General features: G+C 35.0%; 1 protein-coding gene across 8 annotated transcripts in view; it reads left to right on the top strand.

Moving 5' to 3' along the window:
* Nucleotides 1-17,948, top strand: part of FOXP2 (forkhead box P2) — a 459,756-nt gene that overhangs the window by 424,976 nt on the left and 16,832 nt on the right. For all 8 annotated transcript variants that reach the window (XM_070947598.1, XM_070947595.1, XM_070947594.1 and 5 more), the window contains 3 exons: nt 277-398; nt 2,348-2,417; nt 3,189-3,352. In XM_070947598.1, the coding sequence (XP_070803699.1) occupies nt 277-398; nt 2,348-2,417; nt 3,189-3,352 (356 nt within the window). The remainder of the gene's footprint in view (nt 1-276; nt 399-2,347; nt 2,418-3,188; nt 3,353-17,948) is intronic.

Below are 17,948 nucleotides of genomic sequence, written 5' to 3'. Positions count from 1 at the left end.
GACACAGCTATTATTAAAATAGCCTGGAAGGCTCTGCTATCACAAAGTTCAAACTGCAGATTCTAATAATTTGTGTGTATGGGGATGGGGGAGGGATGTTACAGTATTTTATGTATTGAATTCCACACTCAAACTATATTCTTTCTTTCTGTCTCTCTCTCTTTCTGCTATGATTTAGAGAAAGAAGATTAAGTAATGGCATTGGCAGCTTTCTTAAATTGCATTAATTTTACTACCTCTCTTTCCCAACCCTCATCTCTTTTGTGTCTGATTTAGAATGCGGTACGGCATAATCTTAGCCTGCACAAGTGTTTTGTTCGAGTAGAAAATGTTAAAGGAGCAGTATGGACAGTGGATGAAGTAGAGTATCAGAAGAGAAGGTCACAAAAGATAACAGGGTATGTGAGAGGTTTGGAGGATGGGCCTTCCCTTTTGTTTTTCAGCTGAATTGTTTTGTTATGCTTCATTCTAAATGGTGCATATGAATGTCATAGCTTCCACACTCAAACATATGGTTATGTTGCTACATCGATCCAGTGCAAATTCTCACTAGATTTTCCAGATCATCTTTGCTGTGCTTCTCCAGCAAAATCCTAGGCTGATTTACTTGAAAATCTTTTAATTCAGCTGGGCTTATTCCCAGGGAAGTTTATGTGAAATTGCAACTGGAATATGCCACATAGCTTGGGTTAAAAGAAAACTGTTTTACTTTGTAGGAACCTCTTATTTTCAATGTGCATGTAGGCTTTTTTCATAGCTTTATTATTTTAAATACATGTTAGAAATATATTTTCCCTATATTAAAATTGCCTCACAGGACATGTATTCTCCATGTGTTAGCTCTTGATATTGGCTTCTTTTTACACTAAACATTTGACAAAAGTCAGAAGTCATTCAAGAAGACTTGGTTTTTCTAGTTGGTTTGAGGCCCAACAGGGGAGCATCGCACTGGAAGTGGCTGATAAATTAAGAGAAAATTCCACCTCCCCATCTTTTAATTGTAATATTACTCTGGAGTGTAATTCTATTTTTTTTGTTCTTAGAAATATTTATTTTTTTATAGTTTTATTGCTTTTAATGTAAGCTGCCCAGAATCACCATGAGGTGAGAGAGGCAGCAAATAATTCTAATAAACAAGAATTTAAAATGTTTATTTTAAACCATAAGTTATTAACCACAAAATTACATTCTTTTTGTGGGCAATATTTATAGAAAGGTCTTACAGAATAATATTTGCATAGTATACTGTTTTTTGCATCTTAAATGTAGAAACGTCTAAGTTTATTCATGTACATTAAGTTGACAAATTAAATTACAATCTATAGAATGCATGTGTAAGTATGTAGAAAAGCTATGCCATTGAGGGGGAAAAATTTTTTTCTTTGACCCACCATTTAATGAATTCATTTTTGTGACAATAGTCAACTACTTTTTCAACGTACTAGAATTTTCTAACTTCCTCTATAAAAAAAGATCTGGCCATTCCATGTGGACAAGAGGGGAGGAGGTATTTTATTTTAAAATGGAATCTCACATTGGATAATCACACAGTCTGTTGTTGAAATATTGTAAGAGGAAAGAAGAAAAAGGAAAGGATAAATGGAGGAAAGTTCTGTGAGTGAACTCTTAAATTAAAGTCTGTGAACTCTGTAGAAGAGTTTATTTCCTTATTTTCCTATGCATCTCTCTCTCTCTCCCTCCCTCTCCCCCCCCCCCCCACACACACATAGTGTTCAGTCATGCATTCACGTTGATAACTACAGTTAGACACTTTAGCCAAGTGAAACTATTATCAACATATGCCTCTATGGGAGAAATAGAGTGGTGGTTAAGGTGTTGATTGGGAAGCTCCATTCTCAGCCACAAAAACTCACTGAATAACTTGGGGCCAATTACTTTCTTTCAGCCCAATTTACTTCACAAGGCAGATTCGTAAAAAGAGGATTTCGGGGCACGTGTTTTAGTTTATTTGTAAATGAATCAGAGGAGAAAGTGGTATAAATGGCACTTGAGTTAATGGGAAATGATGGGACCTACACTAGCAGATAAATAAATGAGTTCATGTTAATTCTGTTCAACGATGGAGAGTCTATGCACTGTTCACAACATCCTTTGTTTCACTGGACTTTTCTATAGAAGAAATGGATCCATGACAATGGATCACTTAATACTTTAATTGATTAATTATTGTGGATTAATAAATTGACTGAATGATTAGTTGAAATTCAATCAATCCGGGGTTCTTTTCCTCTTTGATGTAAAAATTATTGTGTTCCCATGCTCTATCATTTCTTTCTGTTCCCCGTTTAATGAATAAACTTCTCTTTGAAAAATTGTTTATTTTCAGAAGCCCACCGTTAGTGAAAAACATACCCACCAGTTTAGGCTATGGAGCAGCACTTAATGCAAGCTTACAGGTAAATCATTAAACCATTCGTTTCTTTTATATGCCCTTCTGCTTGCATTGTTTCTTGTATGAAAGATAACTGTCTATGTTAATGTTAGTTGGGCATTTAGGGCATTATAAATAGATAGGTTAATCTCCCAAAGAAGTTGTATTACCTAGCACAGCAAGAAGTACCTGTTCTAATTCTCTTCATTTTGATGTAAAGAAGCAAGAAGGACACCCTGTGGCAAAATCTGGAACACTCTGTTTTATTTCAAATACTAGATTGATAGAAGCTTTTGCAAATGCATGTGAATATGCATTAATATTTATCCAGGCTGTCAAGAATGATTTCATAACATAGTGTTAGAGAGTATGGTGCTCATAGCAAAAACTTTAAAGTTTAATTGTAAAATATAATTTTCATGCAGAAAAGGCAAATGTCAGAACTCTTTTCTTTTGAGTTAAGTTCTGGTCATTTTTAAAAAATATATATACAGACTGGCAACAGAAACAAAATGTACACTATATGTTAGGACATAAGATTTAAGATTAGTGCATTTTAGAGTCAGAGTTTGAAGGCAGAAGACATGGTATATATTGGTGTCAGAACATATTTAGTAATTCCATCCAGCAGTGCTGTGTGTGTGTGTGTGTGTGTGTGTGTGTGTGTGTGTGTGTGTGTGTATTGTCAGATACAGAAAAAAACAGAACACTTTTTTCTCTAGACATTTGTTTACTTGTATGTACCTCAGTATGTATTAAGCACCCTAAGAATGCTATATCATCTCCACACTGCTAGGCTGCACTGGCAGAAAGTAGTTTACCTTTGCTTGGTAATCCCGGATTAATAAATAACACATCCAGTGGCTTACTACAAGCAGTCCATGAAGATCTCAACGGTTCCTTGGAGCACATTGACAGCAATGGAAATAGCAGTCCAGGCTGTTCTCCACAGCCTCACATGTAAGTACTGCTAGCATCTTCCAGTATAGAAAAAAAAAATCAGAAAGTACTGCCTTGCTTAATAATTTATCCAGAACAGGTAAGAATGTTCAGAAACTGGCCTACGGGATAAGCCAGTGCTTCCCAAACCTCATTAAATTACCCCAAATTGGGTAAAAGTGGTTTTTCTTTGCATAATTACACATGAATCCTTTACCAGCACAACAAAGATATTTAAATTGACTTAAAGATTGCCACCTGTAAAATACATTTGAAAATCTCCCAAGTTATTCCTTTTAAGATGAAAACAGCTGAAAGTACCAATGGTAATTTGTTGAAATGACATAAAGTTCATTCAATGATATGGATTTTATTATACATATAGTCCTCGAGTTACAACCATTTGTTCAGCGATCATTTGAAGTTAAAACAGTGCTGAAGAAAAGAATTACTCAAAGTTCAATAAGATTTTCTGATAAGCAGTTTTATGTAATGAAAGAAAAGGTTTGGGAAGTACTGGAATTGGTGCTTCCATGCATGCTTAAGATTTCCCTTGGGCAAATGCTTCTTATTCATTGCATGATACTACAACTTCATTTTTTCAAATATGGATTCTTTTCCTAAGTTAAATCTGTAAATTAGCAAAAGAACTCCAATCAGAAATACTTTAATTGTATTTTCGGGTCTGTAATACATGTATGGATTGTTACAGAAATAATATTCTTTTAAAAAACAAAAACATACAATGGAAAGTTTAACCATTACCCCACGTTTACATAGAAACTAATAAAGTGCAAGTCTTTTACCATCTTATAACTCAGAAAAATCAGTGTAATTACATATTCAATTTTAATTACTGGTGTGACAGTATTGGCAAGGTTTGTATGTTAAATTTTATGCAAGACTACAATTCCTATTAATATTTAGGAGCTAACTATATCATTAATTACTCTAAAATCTTTCCCCACCATCTTTTTAATGGAGCTCAGAGAGTGGTACTATTAAAAATTAATGTATCATGGATTTCAGGAATGTGTATTAAAGCCTAATAAATGTCTTTCCTTAATCACCAGTGACAAAAGTAACAGTATCTTGTTTAGTAAATAGCAAAACACAGACCTTGGGGGTATTGATTTCCTGGTAATTTATATATTAATTAGTGCTATGATATCTAACTAGACATAGATATACATTTGCTATAGGTTTATTTATTTTTAAATATGCAAATATGCAATTATGTCCATAGTTACCAATAACAATAATATTGTATTTAAAATGTACTTCAATTCTTTTTATTATTTCTTTTATATTTAGCATACTATGTTCAACATTTATTATATGTGTAATGTTGAAATAATAATTGCAAGCCGCTATATTCCCTATATTTTCAAGGTGTATATTTTCATTTGCCTTTAAAGATTTTAAGTTTTATATTTTGTTTCCTGATTTGTCTTTTTGTATAAGTAAATACATTAATTTAACAGATATATTTTACACTTTTAAGATGATCTATCTCATTCATTACCACATATATTGTATCATCTTGGACAAATAAATAAAATTAGTGTGCACAAAGAATGAGAGAGAATGTTAATATGCTTTATTGAATTCCAAACCACTAATTCCACCCGTCTCCGTGGAAGAATTTGTGTTTTGGATGTATACAAATATATTTAATTATATTTAATAATACCAAAGAAGGAGCCTGAGTGGCGTAGGAGGCTAATGCCTCCTACTAAGGCAGCATTTAACATCCAGCTGCCTGCAATTACTGCGAGTTCAATTCTCACCAGGCTCAAGGTCGACTCAGCCTTTCATCCTTTCTAAGGTGGGTAAAATGAGGACCCGGTTTATGGGGGCAATAAGCTGACTTTGTATAAAACATACAAAAGTATGAAGGCTATTGCTTAATGCATTGTAAGCCGCCCTGAGTCTCCGGAGAAGGGCGGCATATAAAAATGAATAAATATAAATATAAATAAATAAATAAAACTTGAAGTAGAAAAAACATGACTACAAGTTCTTGAGAACAGCTGTGCTATGAAACAGGTAAAGTGAGCCACCAGAGCAAAGTTGTTATATTTTGTGATGTATACAATCAACCATGCAATCAGTAGTTTGAAGCCTATTACTTTTAGTAATTCTCTGAGTGTATTAATGCTCTCTTTCTTCCTAAAATACCAAGAAAATAAAAATGTAATTAGCAAACAGGACTTAAATCATTTGCCTAGTTATTTCACATACAATGAAGCACATCTATTTATGTTTTCATTTTTTTCTATAATATTGAGTAAGCATAAATATGTACAAGGTGGCTAGAATGCAATACTGCAGGCTACTTCTGCTGACTGCCGGCTGCCAGCAGTTCAGCAATTTGATTCTTGCTGGCTCAAGGTTGACTCAGCCTTCCATCCTTCTAAGATCGGTAAAATGAGGACCAGGTTTGTTGGGGGCAACAACAACAGAGTCTGCTGACTCTGTAAACCACTTAGAGAGGGCTGCATACCAAGAGCATATGCACCAAGACAAATTCCTTGTGTGTCCAATCACACTTGGCCAATAAAGAATTCTATTCTATTCTATTCTATTCTATTCTATTCTATTCTATTCTATTCTATTCTATTCTATTCTATTCTATTCTATTCTATTCTAAAGCACTATGAAGCAGTATATAAGTCTGAGTGCTATTGCTCTTGCTACCACATATGCCATGTGCAATACACAGTTCTATAAGTTATGCAGAAAACTTTTTCCATATTACAGAATTTGAGAGTATGTTTACATCTAAAGCCTGCTGTAAATAATGCCATTAATTTCCATTCTAGAACTAAACTACTATACAGAAAGAACCAAGTAAACTAAGCATTCAGTGTGGTAGGGAGAGAAGCTATCCAGTATGAACATCTGTCTGACTGTGTGACAAACCATAATAATAACTCTACATGTGAGTTATTTTGGAGTCAGGCAGTGCTTAAATATAATTAAATATAAAAAATAATTGGGAATAAATTTTATTCTACAAAACCATTTTATTTGTATTGGGGTTCAAGCCAATTTTCTAATTGCAGTTAAAACTATTATTAGCCACTCACACAGCATGTACTCAGATAAAATAAGACTGACTTAGAATATAACTTTTGTCATGTATGCATGACTTTGTATTCCTTTCAGAATTTTTTATAAGATAGCAAAATATAAGGAATTAAGATTCACATGGTATTCTATAGGAATACCATGTGAATCTGAATTCTTTATATCTTGGTAGTTTACAAAAAAAAAAAAAAAAAAAACCAACCTAAACCTATAGTTTGCAAAGTTTTCTGGTCTCTTGTGCTTTGAATCTAGTTGGATTCATATTCACCTTTAGTTCTTTGGTCTGTACTCATAACAACAGCAGTGAATGAGGCAGTTTCTCTATGAGTTAGTATGTTAGCTAAAGATGTCATCTCTTGAATTCTTGAGTTGTGCTCTCCACTTATATATACTTGCCTTTTTCCTCTATGTACTTAGCCACAATTTTTGTTCCTCTCACAAAAAAAAATGTTTTAATTTTGTTCTAAAAAATTGAAATAATTGTATGCTTACTGCTTGAGGGTATTGTGTGAGCTGATGTCTATGTGGTGAAAAATGTGGACAAACTAAAAAATACTTACTAAAGGAACAGTATTTTCATTGAATTCCAAAATCTTCAAATAAATATTTGTCTAGTTCTATGTTGCCAACTTTCCATTTCTCTCTGGAGAAACTGAGGTTTAAACTGATTGCTAAATGAAGGTGCTTTTCTTTGGGCCTTTCCCATAATCCTTGTGCAATGCTCATCTAGAATTATCTTGTACATTAGCCAAATTACAAGTCCTTCTCACACTTTCACCTTTTACGTGGTTGTTGTGGCTCCGTTACCTGAGCCTGTGTCATTGGCAGGAGAGGACTCTGAGAGTGAAGGAGAGGAGTTGGCAAGGCCTCCCTCTCCAGGACCCTCCTCTCTGGCAATGCCTTTGGTGTCCTCCAAAGGGCAAGAGATAGGGCCGGGGCCAAGCACGTCCACGCAGCCACAGATGGACAGTGATGAGGGTAATGAGTCTTGGCTGGATCCACGCCAGCGTCGCAGAGATAAGCGTGTGCAACAGAAGAAAAGGCATGCCCGAGATTAGGCTGAGTCACACCCCACAGGATATAAAAGAGAGCGTGGTGGCCAGTCAAACCTTGTGATGAACAAAGCTGAAAGCTTCCACGCCATTCTGCATTGCCGGACTTTTTGCTATAGACTTTGCTGGATTATCTCTGGACTTGATTGACTCCGTAATTATTGAACTGTTTCTTTTGATGTACCAGGAGTGGGGAGAAGTTATCTCTCCTCTTCGTAAATAATAAACTCTTGGCAGGCAGCCACTAAGTTGTTGCCAAGTTCTGTTATCATAAGGAAAAGGATTTTGCTGGCTGGTTTGGTCTTTAACTCTTGAACGTCTGTTGGTGTGTGTGGGGACAGAACAGTGGCTTTCATGTTATTTAGATATTCTGTAAACTAAAACAGTATGTAGAACAATCTGTCATAGATATATTATTCATTCACCAAAGACAGAAGAGAGTTGGTAAAAGGTTGTTCCAGACTGTGTTTTAGCACACAGTGGTTTGATCACTATTTTCTTAACTCCCGGGGCACTGACCCAGAAAACAATAGTGAACTGTTTTCTGAAAGTATTCCTCATTGCCATGTATCACTCAGTGCCATATAGAATACTTATATTCTGCTTTATTTTAGCTTCAATGTCTTGTGACAGCTGCTTTTGCATGTTTGCTACAGAAAAGGAAACTGGGAGTTGATAAAATGTGTGGGAAAAGAAAGATGGAAAATAAACTGAAAAGATGTGAATTCAAACAGTCATTCCTCTTCTATTTCTACTCTAGGCAAGAAAGATCTTGCTTTGCATACTTTCAATCATTTTTCCACCTTTTGTATTCAGCCATTTTTCTCAACCTGTACCTTCTTTACAATTCCAACTTTTGAATCCATCCCTTTTTCTTACAATTTGATCAGCATAAACATCAGGCTTTTTATGTTTTTAAACTTTTTTCTTTAAATTTTATTTCTAAAGAGAAGTGTAATTATTCTGCTCTTAAGGTCTTTTTGAGGTGCTTCAGTTTGAAACCAGTCTATTGTCAAATTGTTCCATATCTGATTATTCCAGTCCCCTACTGTTATGCTTTCACATTACTTACAGTAGGTTATCTATCATTTCAATTTCCATCTCTTTCATTCCCTTGTATTTTAAACTTCATATCATTTCTGTCCTCCCGTTTGCATTTTTGTATTTTTGCTTTTTGTCCCATCTCATGATGCTTCTGAATTTACTTTGGAGGTTTCTTCTAGTGTAAAAAGCTTCTGTGATGCAAAGTTCTTCTTCACTAGGTGAGATTTGGACATTGACTATTATAAAATAAATCAAACACTTGGGAGAATGATTGAAAATCATTTAATTGAGTCAATGATGCTACCAGTGCTTACAGCATTTTTGAAATTCCTCATGCATCAGTACCATTTAATCCTACAGAGGTAATATATGAACAGATTTAAAATGCTGCCGTATTTAATTCTGTAATCTTTAAAGGGCAAAGCAATGATTGAAACACTATCAATAGAGTAATGTGTTGTATATGCTCTCTTGCTTGATTTGGTTTAAGATAGAGGATTGCTACATGCAGGCTTCATAAAATGCTAAACTTTTGTTCAATGTTTTCTATTATCCAATTTATATGTAGGCACTGTCTGTCCAAGTGAACATTTCAGTTTTAAGACCACCACCTGCCATTTAAAATTGACAGGCACAATGAACAAAAAGGTAGCATTCTACCTTCTTGATGCATTTACTCTTTAAAGATTACTCTTAAAGACTTGTATGGTTGCTAAAGTGAGTGAGTGTATTTGTGAAGAGAAGGAGAATATCTGCTTCAGACATAGAGTACGAGAAAGAGAAATAATTGGGGGGGGGGTTTAAATGAAAACATTTCTTCAACTGTAAAACATACAGTGCATTCTGCAGCCTGAATCTACAGTTGTTGATTCATTTTTTCTAATTAATCTACACTCAATACCCCATAATAACAAAGTGAAAACAGAATTTTAAAAATGTCTGTAAATTTATTAAAAAGAAAAAACTGAAGTATCACACTAGCATAAGTATTCAAACATTTCACTCATTACTTTGTTGAAGCACCTTTGGCAACAATTACAGCCTCGAGTCTTTTTTGGGATGACGTGACAAGCTTTGCAGACCTGGATTGGAGGATTTTCTGCCATTCTTCCTTGCAAATCCTCTCAAGCTCAGAGAAGTTGAATAGTGACTGTCCGTAGATAGCCATTTTCAGATCCCTTCAGAGATGTTCAATAGGGTTCAAGTCAGGACTCTGGCTGGGCCACTCGAGGACATTCACAGAGTTGTTCCTAAATTGTTCCTGCTCCATTCAGTTTTCCACAACCCTGACCAGTATCCCAGTTTCTGCTGCTGAAAAACACCCCCACAGCATGATACTGCTGCCACCACCATGCTTCACTGTTGGGATGATATTGGGCAGGTGATGAGTGGTGTCTGGTTTTCTCCAGACATAACATTTAGAATTGAGGCTAAACAGTTCAATCTTAGTTTCATCAGACCAGTGAATCTTATTCCTCACAGTCTGAGAGTCCTTCAGGAGCTTTTTTGCAGACTCCAAGTGGGCTTTTATGTGTTTTGCACTGAAGAGAAGCTTCTGTCTAGTCATTTTGCCATAAAGCCCAGGTCAGTGAAGGGCTGCAGTGGTGATTGTCCTTCTGGAACTCTGTCCCATCTCCTCACAGTATCTCTATAGCTCAGTCAGCGTGACCATCAGGTTCTTGATCACTTTTCTTACTAAGGCCCCTCCTCCCTGATTCCTCAATTTGACTGGGCAACCATCTTTTGGAAGAGTCCTGATTGTGCCAAACGTCTTCCATTTGAGAATTATGGAGGCCATCGTGCTCTTAGGAGCCTTCAGTTCAGCAGAAATTTTATTGTAGCCTTTCCCAGATCTGTGCCTTGCAATAACCCTGTCTCTGAGCTCTGCAGGCAGTTCCTTTGATCTCATGGCTTTTGCTAGGCTACAGTATGCTTTGTCAGCTGTGAGGCCTTCTATAGAGACAAATTGGGGGTACTTAGTTTAATGAAGAAAAAATGAATTTCAACAACTGTAGAATCGGGCTGCAGCATTGACAAAAGTGAAGAGGGTCTGAATACTTTCTGAATTAACTGTATGTTCAGAAATAACATTCTCACTAATTCAACTTCCCAAAACATATTTTCCCATTCTTCAGATTATATTGTTTCCCTTTACTTTTCAACTCTAGCCTCTTGTATTTTATTTTCCCACTCATCAGTCCTCTGATCTTTCTAGCTTTATAAGCTATTACACTCGGCAGCCATTGCAACCCTTTATCATTTCCTCTTTACTTTCTTAAATGTTACGTGCTTTTGATCAAACCATTGATGTTCTTTTTTTATATAATGTAACCTCCATTTGTTGCACAATTCTTTCTACTTCCTCTACTTTCTCTTAACAAAAAGATCACTCTAGTGATAGAGTGCCTGCAGCTGTCTTATGCTGAGAAGTGTCAGATCCCCATAGTATAGATTGTTGAAGTTTGCAGGATCCTTGGGGATTTGTGAGATCTACAATATATAGAAGCAAAATACATGGATTATTTTATTGAAAACTTCATTTATTTTCTTTTAAAACTCTACAAATGAATATGTTTGTAGGGCAGAGCAATAATTGTTAGATCTTATGTCCATTCTCTAACTTAGATTCTAACTGTCTGAATATTAACTATTATTGTTAAATTTATAATTACTTCTAATGAAAATCTAACAAATTGAAAGACAATTTCATCCAAAAACTCTAACCAACCAAACAAAAACCTAACAACAACCAACTAAAGAAAACTCCCAAATTAACCAGCCCTGGAATGCGTTCAGACTCAAAAAGAAGCCTTAATGAATCAAAATTCATCCCTTGATAATAATGGCAACATCATGTAAAGTCTCACATGTGTGAACAGATTTAAACCATCATAACTTAATGGCTCAAAGAGCAAATGATGCCTCACATATGTGAGAATGCTATCTACAGATCTAACATCACATGCCAAATATTGTCACATCACCTCAGTCATAGGGCATCGTCAATGGAATTAGTTCATTTATCCATCAAATATAAAAGAAAAACCAAATTACAAATATGCAAGTGTGAATCAATCTCTAAGTGCCATAATAACAAGAGTGGAAAATTTCTAATAAACAATGATGTGATCCAATAAAAGAGCTATTATTTAGGAATTATACAGATATGTGTGCATGCATACACATGCATTTTATGGAATGTGTGGTATAGAAGAGAATGAAATCAAAGATGTAATGACACATGGCAATAAAACAACATTGAAATTCCATTTGTGCTCTGTTTAGTTGTTATATTGTCTGTAATTTATGAATGTAGATATTTGTGTACAGATGAGAGAGAGCAGGAAAAGTTGAACAATGTGATCATCAGTTAAATTTTTGGCAGGTGTGCTTGTCTCTTGTTAAACAGGCTATTATATAATTCTTGATTCAATTTGTTTTTCAGACATTTAGTATTTTATCAGATTGAACAATTTAAAGTAGATGAATTGAGAGTAAGGAGAAGCTTCATCGTGAACAGTGAATTGGTTATTTTATTTTCATAAAATGTCTTAAACCCCAGCCTAAATTTAGGGAAGCAAATAAATAACTATAATGATAATTATGTATAAGCTTGAATACAGTCATTCATTCATAAGTTTAAGATTCAGTTCAGGTGTAGTCATTCTGGGCCACCAAGTCATAGTTTATTGAGCAAGTTGTGTGACTGTTTCCCTTTCCATGCACATTGGTTTCATGATATCTCAACTGAACAACTGTCAGTATAATTTATACCAACCTACAAATTAATTTCTTATATAATTATATTATATAATTTCTTAATTGGAATGACATGATGGCTTAAGCAGAAACCATTAATATGTAGAAAGATAGAGGAGTGAAAGTGGATAAGTTTTGCTATGGACATATATTTTTAATTATTTATTTGTATCTTGCCTTTGTTATATTTACAAATACCTCAAGGTGATATTTGTAAAAGGTCACCTTTTATCTAACACACTTTCGTCCTCCTATTGTCCCACCCAACAACTACCCTGCAAGATGGGCTGGGCTGGGCTGGGCTGGGCTGAGAAGAGTGACGGGCCAAAGGTTACCCAGCTGGCTTTCATCGCTAAGGCGGGATTTGAAATCACAGTCTCCTGCTTTCTAGCCTAGTGCCTTAACCACCAGACCAAATTGGATCTCAATCACAATTTCACACACTAAAGGTCTACATTTTTCTTCCATGGATTTCAATCTGTTCTGTGTCCTTATATATTCTAATAAGTGATGTTAAACCCGGTACTTAACATCAATTTTCCAATTTATTCTTGAATTTCATTTCCATCAGTCAAAGCATATTTTATATCTGTGCACAATCATCCAGGGGTGAAATGCTACCAGTTCGGGCCGGTTCGCCCGAACTGGTAGTAAAAATTGCTACTGGTTCGCCAAACCGGTAGTAAAAAATGTAAAAAAAAAAAAGTTCCGATGATCGCGCGTCACTCAGCTGATCATTGGAACTTTTTTTTTTTTTTACTTTTTAGGCATTTTTTTACTACTGGTTTGGGCGAATAGGTAGTAAAAGATGCTTTTAAAAAGTAAAAAAACGGCTCCAACTATCACAGCTGTGCTGCACGATTGTCAGAGCCTTTTTTTTAACCTTTTAAGAGCATTTTTTTACTATCGGTTCTGGCAAATAAGTAGTAAAAAAATGCTTTAAAAAAGTTTTTTAAAAAAGGTTCCGACAATCGCGTGGCACAGCTGATCACCCCTCTGCGTTGTTCTACTAACCTTCCCAAGCTCCTTTTGGTACGCAGTGCACTTGCATGCGCAGCTCACACCTGGTGTGCACTGCGCATGGAAATGCACAGTGCGTGTTTGGCGCATGGTGCGCATGCACAGCTTGCAAACCGGTAGTAAACCGTTTCAGATTTCACCACTGCAATCATCTATAGGATATTTGGGTTTTCCAACAATCTCATTAAGCTTTTTTGGTTGTTCCGTTTAATCCCTGAAAATCTACAAGGCATCTAACTCACAGCTTTCCTGCTTCTCTTAAAAGAATTTCAAGTTATCTTTCTTCTTCCTCTGTTTTGTACTGTGTTCAAAACAGCCTAGAGGCCCCTTTCTGATTCATCCCCCTGGAGTGAAGAACAAGTGATTCTACAAAACATGGCCTCTTCTAATATGAAAATTGAACATTTCATGACCTTTGTCCAACTTCCAAATTAATTATATTGGAAATTTGCAGGGTATTTTTATAAATGAAACTGAAAAAAAAAAACTTTTTTTTCCAATGACAATATTTCTGAGGTTAACTTTCTAAGAGAGTTTAAGATGAAAAACTGTAATTACGAACTTCCACTGGCATCCCTATTCAGTAGTAAGTCATAATACTACCTTGTTCATTCCAAATAAATCAAATGTGGAGAATGAAGGTCAAATACTATATTACATCTCTTGGGACAGATACTGTTTAGTTGCCTTTTTTATCCTGTGTTCTTCAGTATCAACCTTTCTCATTTCTTGTCTCTTACTGTTTTCTTTATAGTCATATAGTTCCTTTAGAATAAACAGCTGGTGAAAAGAAATTTCACTCTTACAGTTCTTATTTATATAATATACAATAGGTAGATCATCACTGTGACTAGTTTCTATGCCAACTATAACGCTTATTGTAAGAACCAAAACAGTTCAAGAAATCCAATTTAAAATATTGAAGTCCATAGTTATATATTTTGCTGTATAATATTGAAATGAGATTATGTATTTTCACAATGTATTGACTCTAGTCTAAAACATCAACATTGGGGTGGTGGTGGAGACACAAGCCTGATTCAGACAATGGCTTGTTGGATTGATTGTGCCTCTGTGTGCATAAATTCCATTCTATCTTCTCCGATTTTCTCACTTTACTGTCTATATAAATTGCCTAGTTTGTTAAACAAAATTTGCAGTGATATCCAAATTGTCAAACCATGCTTTTAATTCTGCCTAGAAACAACTGTTCTTATTTTGGCTAAGTCCAAGCTTATAGGAAGTGTTTAAACCTCAGTCTTCCCTTAGAAGTATCTCATCAAACTGTGGTTTGACAAATACAGAAATACAGATAGTCCCCAATTTACAACAGTTCATTTAGTGACTGTTCAAAGTTACCAACAGCGCTGAAAAAAGTGACCTATGACCTTTTTTCACACATATGACCATTTCAGGGTCCACTTGGTCACATGATCAAAATTCAGACACTTGGCAACTGATTCATATTTATGACAATTGCAGTATCCTGGGGTCCTGTGATCTCTTTTGCAACTTTCTGACAAGCAAAGTCAATGGGGAAACCCAATTCATTTAACAGCTGCAGTGATTCATTTAACAATTGTGACAAGAAAAGACATAAAATGGGGCAAAATTTACTTAACACTCTTGCTTAGTAACATAAATTTTGGGTTCACTTGCGGTTGTAAGCCAAGGTCAGCCTGTATTAAGCTAGAAATGCAAAAGAAGAGGACTTTCAAATCAGTAGGAATATGTTAACAGTTTTAAAAATTTCTTATTGAATGAACTTTTGTTGTTAGAGCAAAATATCTAACATTGTCTGTGATTTTAGTAAATGTTTTGATTTCCTTTAAATTTTGAATTATAGATTTGACAAGCTCAATTTTAAGGTGCCTTACTTCTTAATGTTTTAGAGTTTTATTTTTCTTATTTAAAACCATAACATCATCAGGCATTCAGAAAACCCAAAACTCTGTTTATGCAGAAATTTGGATCATCATTACCTGAACACATTTACATGTTTATTTACTTTTAAAGGCAACAATGTAGTGGACCTTATCTGAGAGACGCATGCACATTAAACATTGTTCAAAATAATATCCATTGCTTATTCAAGGAGAAAATTAAAATCTCTCACCCAGCCATCAGGAGAATTTTGTAAACAGAAATAGCTCTGTAGTCATGCTTCCATTACTTATACGTATGAAGGTGCCAGTTGTTCTTAATGTCCACTGCTAGATTGGATCACAAGAGCTAGATCAGTATACATTTCTGTGCTCCTAGTAAATCCCCAAGGGATGGGTTTCAAATTCAGAATGTAGCTACTATGTTTTAACATCAAGGTTATCTAATTCTGTTTCATATCCAGGTCTGTGTATTGATCAGAAAGGAAATATAAATAATGCTTTTCTTAGCTCAATCATTATAGTTTGGGGATTTCTCTGTAATGATTGTGTTATATCCCATTTTTCTTTCCATGGTTATTTGCACTCCTGGAAACTGTTGAAAACTTACAAAGAACATGTTGGAGCTGAAATCCACAGTTTTATTAACTTTAGAAGTGCTTAATATTATGTTTGTTAAATGATAGAAGGACTCTGAAAATTATTCATCTTATGGAACATGGTGCTATTAAGCAAGTAATCTCTAGTACTTCAAGTAAGTTTGTAATTTTTTTAGTATACTTGTTTGAAGGTTAGGAAACACTGAAGTTAGCTTTAGAATTGTATTTGTCAGATTATGAAATAGAAACTGTTTTTAAAAGTGTGCACGCATACTCTTCTTGACTGTGGCCCCAGTCATTATTAAGCACTTCTAAAGTTAATAAAGCAGTGGATTTCAGCTCCAAAATCAAACATTATTTCTTTGCAATGATTGTTTACCAGGAAATGTGTTAGTTTTCAGTTGTGACCTGGGAGTGAAAAATGTCTTCAGCTCAAGCCTATACTTGAGTATGTCAAGGGGCTGGAATGTCATAGGATATTACCTTCAACAAATGATAAATTAGTGGAGATCTCTACTAAACTATTTTGGCTGACCAATGAGCCATAATTCAGAGCCATAGAAACAACTGGATGGGTTTACGCCAATTATTCTTTCAATTCAGTCTATCTTACAACTCTATCTTGTGAGAATAAAATGAAAGGAAGTCCCCATATGAACTACCTGCATTCCTGGAGAAGAGACAGGACACAGTTGTAAACAACAAGAGGAAACCAACAAATTAAAAAGCAACGAGTATTCTAATTAAGTTTTCTAAAGATTTTGATTGAATGTGCTATACTAGAACTAATCAATCTGGTAATCTCCAGAGGATTTAGAATTTTTCCCTACTATGTCCAGAGTATAGGTCAAACACGAAATCTTTTCTCCTAATTTTCAAATGTGTTGGAAAAAAAGGGATAGCTTTGTTTAAAGGAACAGTGCAAAAGAGACTACCCTTAAATGGTGAAAAATGTCACTTGTGTCACATAAAATATTGATTTTCATTCAGACTAATTATCAACAATGTCTTTTTTGTTGAGAAAACTAAGTTGAGAGGGTGAGTGGTGTGCATGAATGTATGTGCATAATCCCTACTATACACACACATAACATAGATGACTAATCCCAATTTCTTTTACAGAATTGAGACAGAAAAGAATGGCTAGATCTCTCATTTGAACAGAATGGTCCCTGTTTGTTGCCTTTCAGCCATCAGCCCCAACTACTGTTGCTTTTACTGGGAGTTTTCCATCTTCCTTTCTTGCCAAATAAAAAGAAATTCCCTATCCAATTCATATACTACTGGATAACTAACTACCAGAATTCACTGATAGTTGTAGTGACTGTTTTATTAAAGAATTAGGTGACTTCTTTTCCTTTAAGGCAGATATTTCAAGGGGAAAGTATATCTGTTAGGAAAAATGATAATTGATTGTTGGGTGGGTGAGTTCAACTCTGGTTTAGAGAAAGACTATTGAGAAAAAGCAGACACATTTGGATAATTTACTTAATTTATTAATTGTATTCAGTTTGTTTTCAAATTTTATATCAGTCTTTATTATGATAAGTGTATTAGTAGTGTTTTGCTTATTTATTTCTTTAGCAAGGCATTCAACAAAGTAGACCACAACCTACTTGTGAAAAAAATAGGGATAGATAGCATCACCATCAGATGGATTTGTAACTGGCTGACAAACTGTATTCAATGAGTGGTCCTTAATGGTACTACATCTACATGGAGGGAAGTAAGCAATGGGGTACCACAAGGTTCTGTCTTAGGCCCAGAACTCTTCAATATCTTCATAAACGATTTAGATGAGGGAATAGAAGGGAAACTTACCAAATTTGCAGATGATACTAAGCTGGCAGGAGTAGCCGACACCCTAGATGATAAGATTCAGATTGATCTTAACAGACTTGAACACTGCACCCTATCTAACAAAATGAAATTCAATGTAGAGAAAAGTAAAGTCTCACACTTAGGCAAGAAAAACCAAAAGTACACATATAGACTGGGTGAAACCAGGCTTAATAGCAGTAACTGTGAGAGAGATCTTGGAGTCTTAGTGGACAACCAATTAAATATGAGCCAATAGTGTGCAATGGCAGCCAAAAAAGCCAATGCAATCCTAAATTGCATTAACAGAGGGATTCAGTCAAGATCATGTGAGGTACTAATACCATTC

The sequence above is a fragment of the Pituophis catenifer genome, unplaced genomic scaffold, assembly GCF_029215685.1.
Source record: "Pituophis catenifer annectens isolate HBS135680 unplaced genomic scaffold, rPitCat1.0.hap2 SCAF_7, whole genome shotgun sequence".
Taxonomy (NCBI): domain Eukaryota; kingdom Metazoa; phylum Chordata; class Lepidosauria; order Squamata; family Colubridae; genus Pituophis; species Pituophis catenifer.
This window is presented reverse-complemented; position numbering and strand designations above follow the sequence as displayed.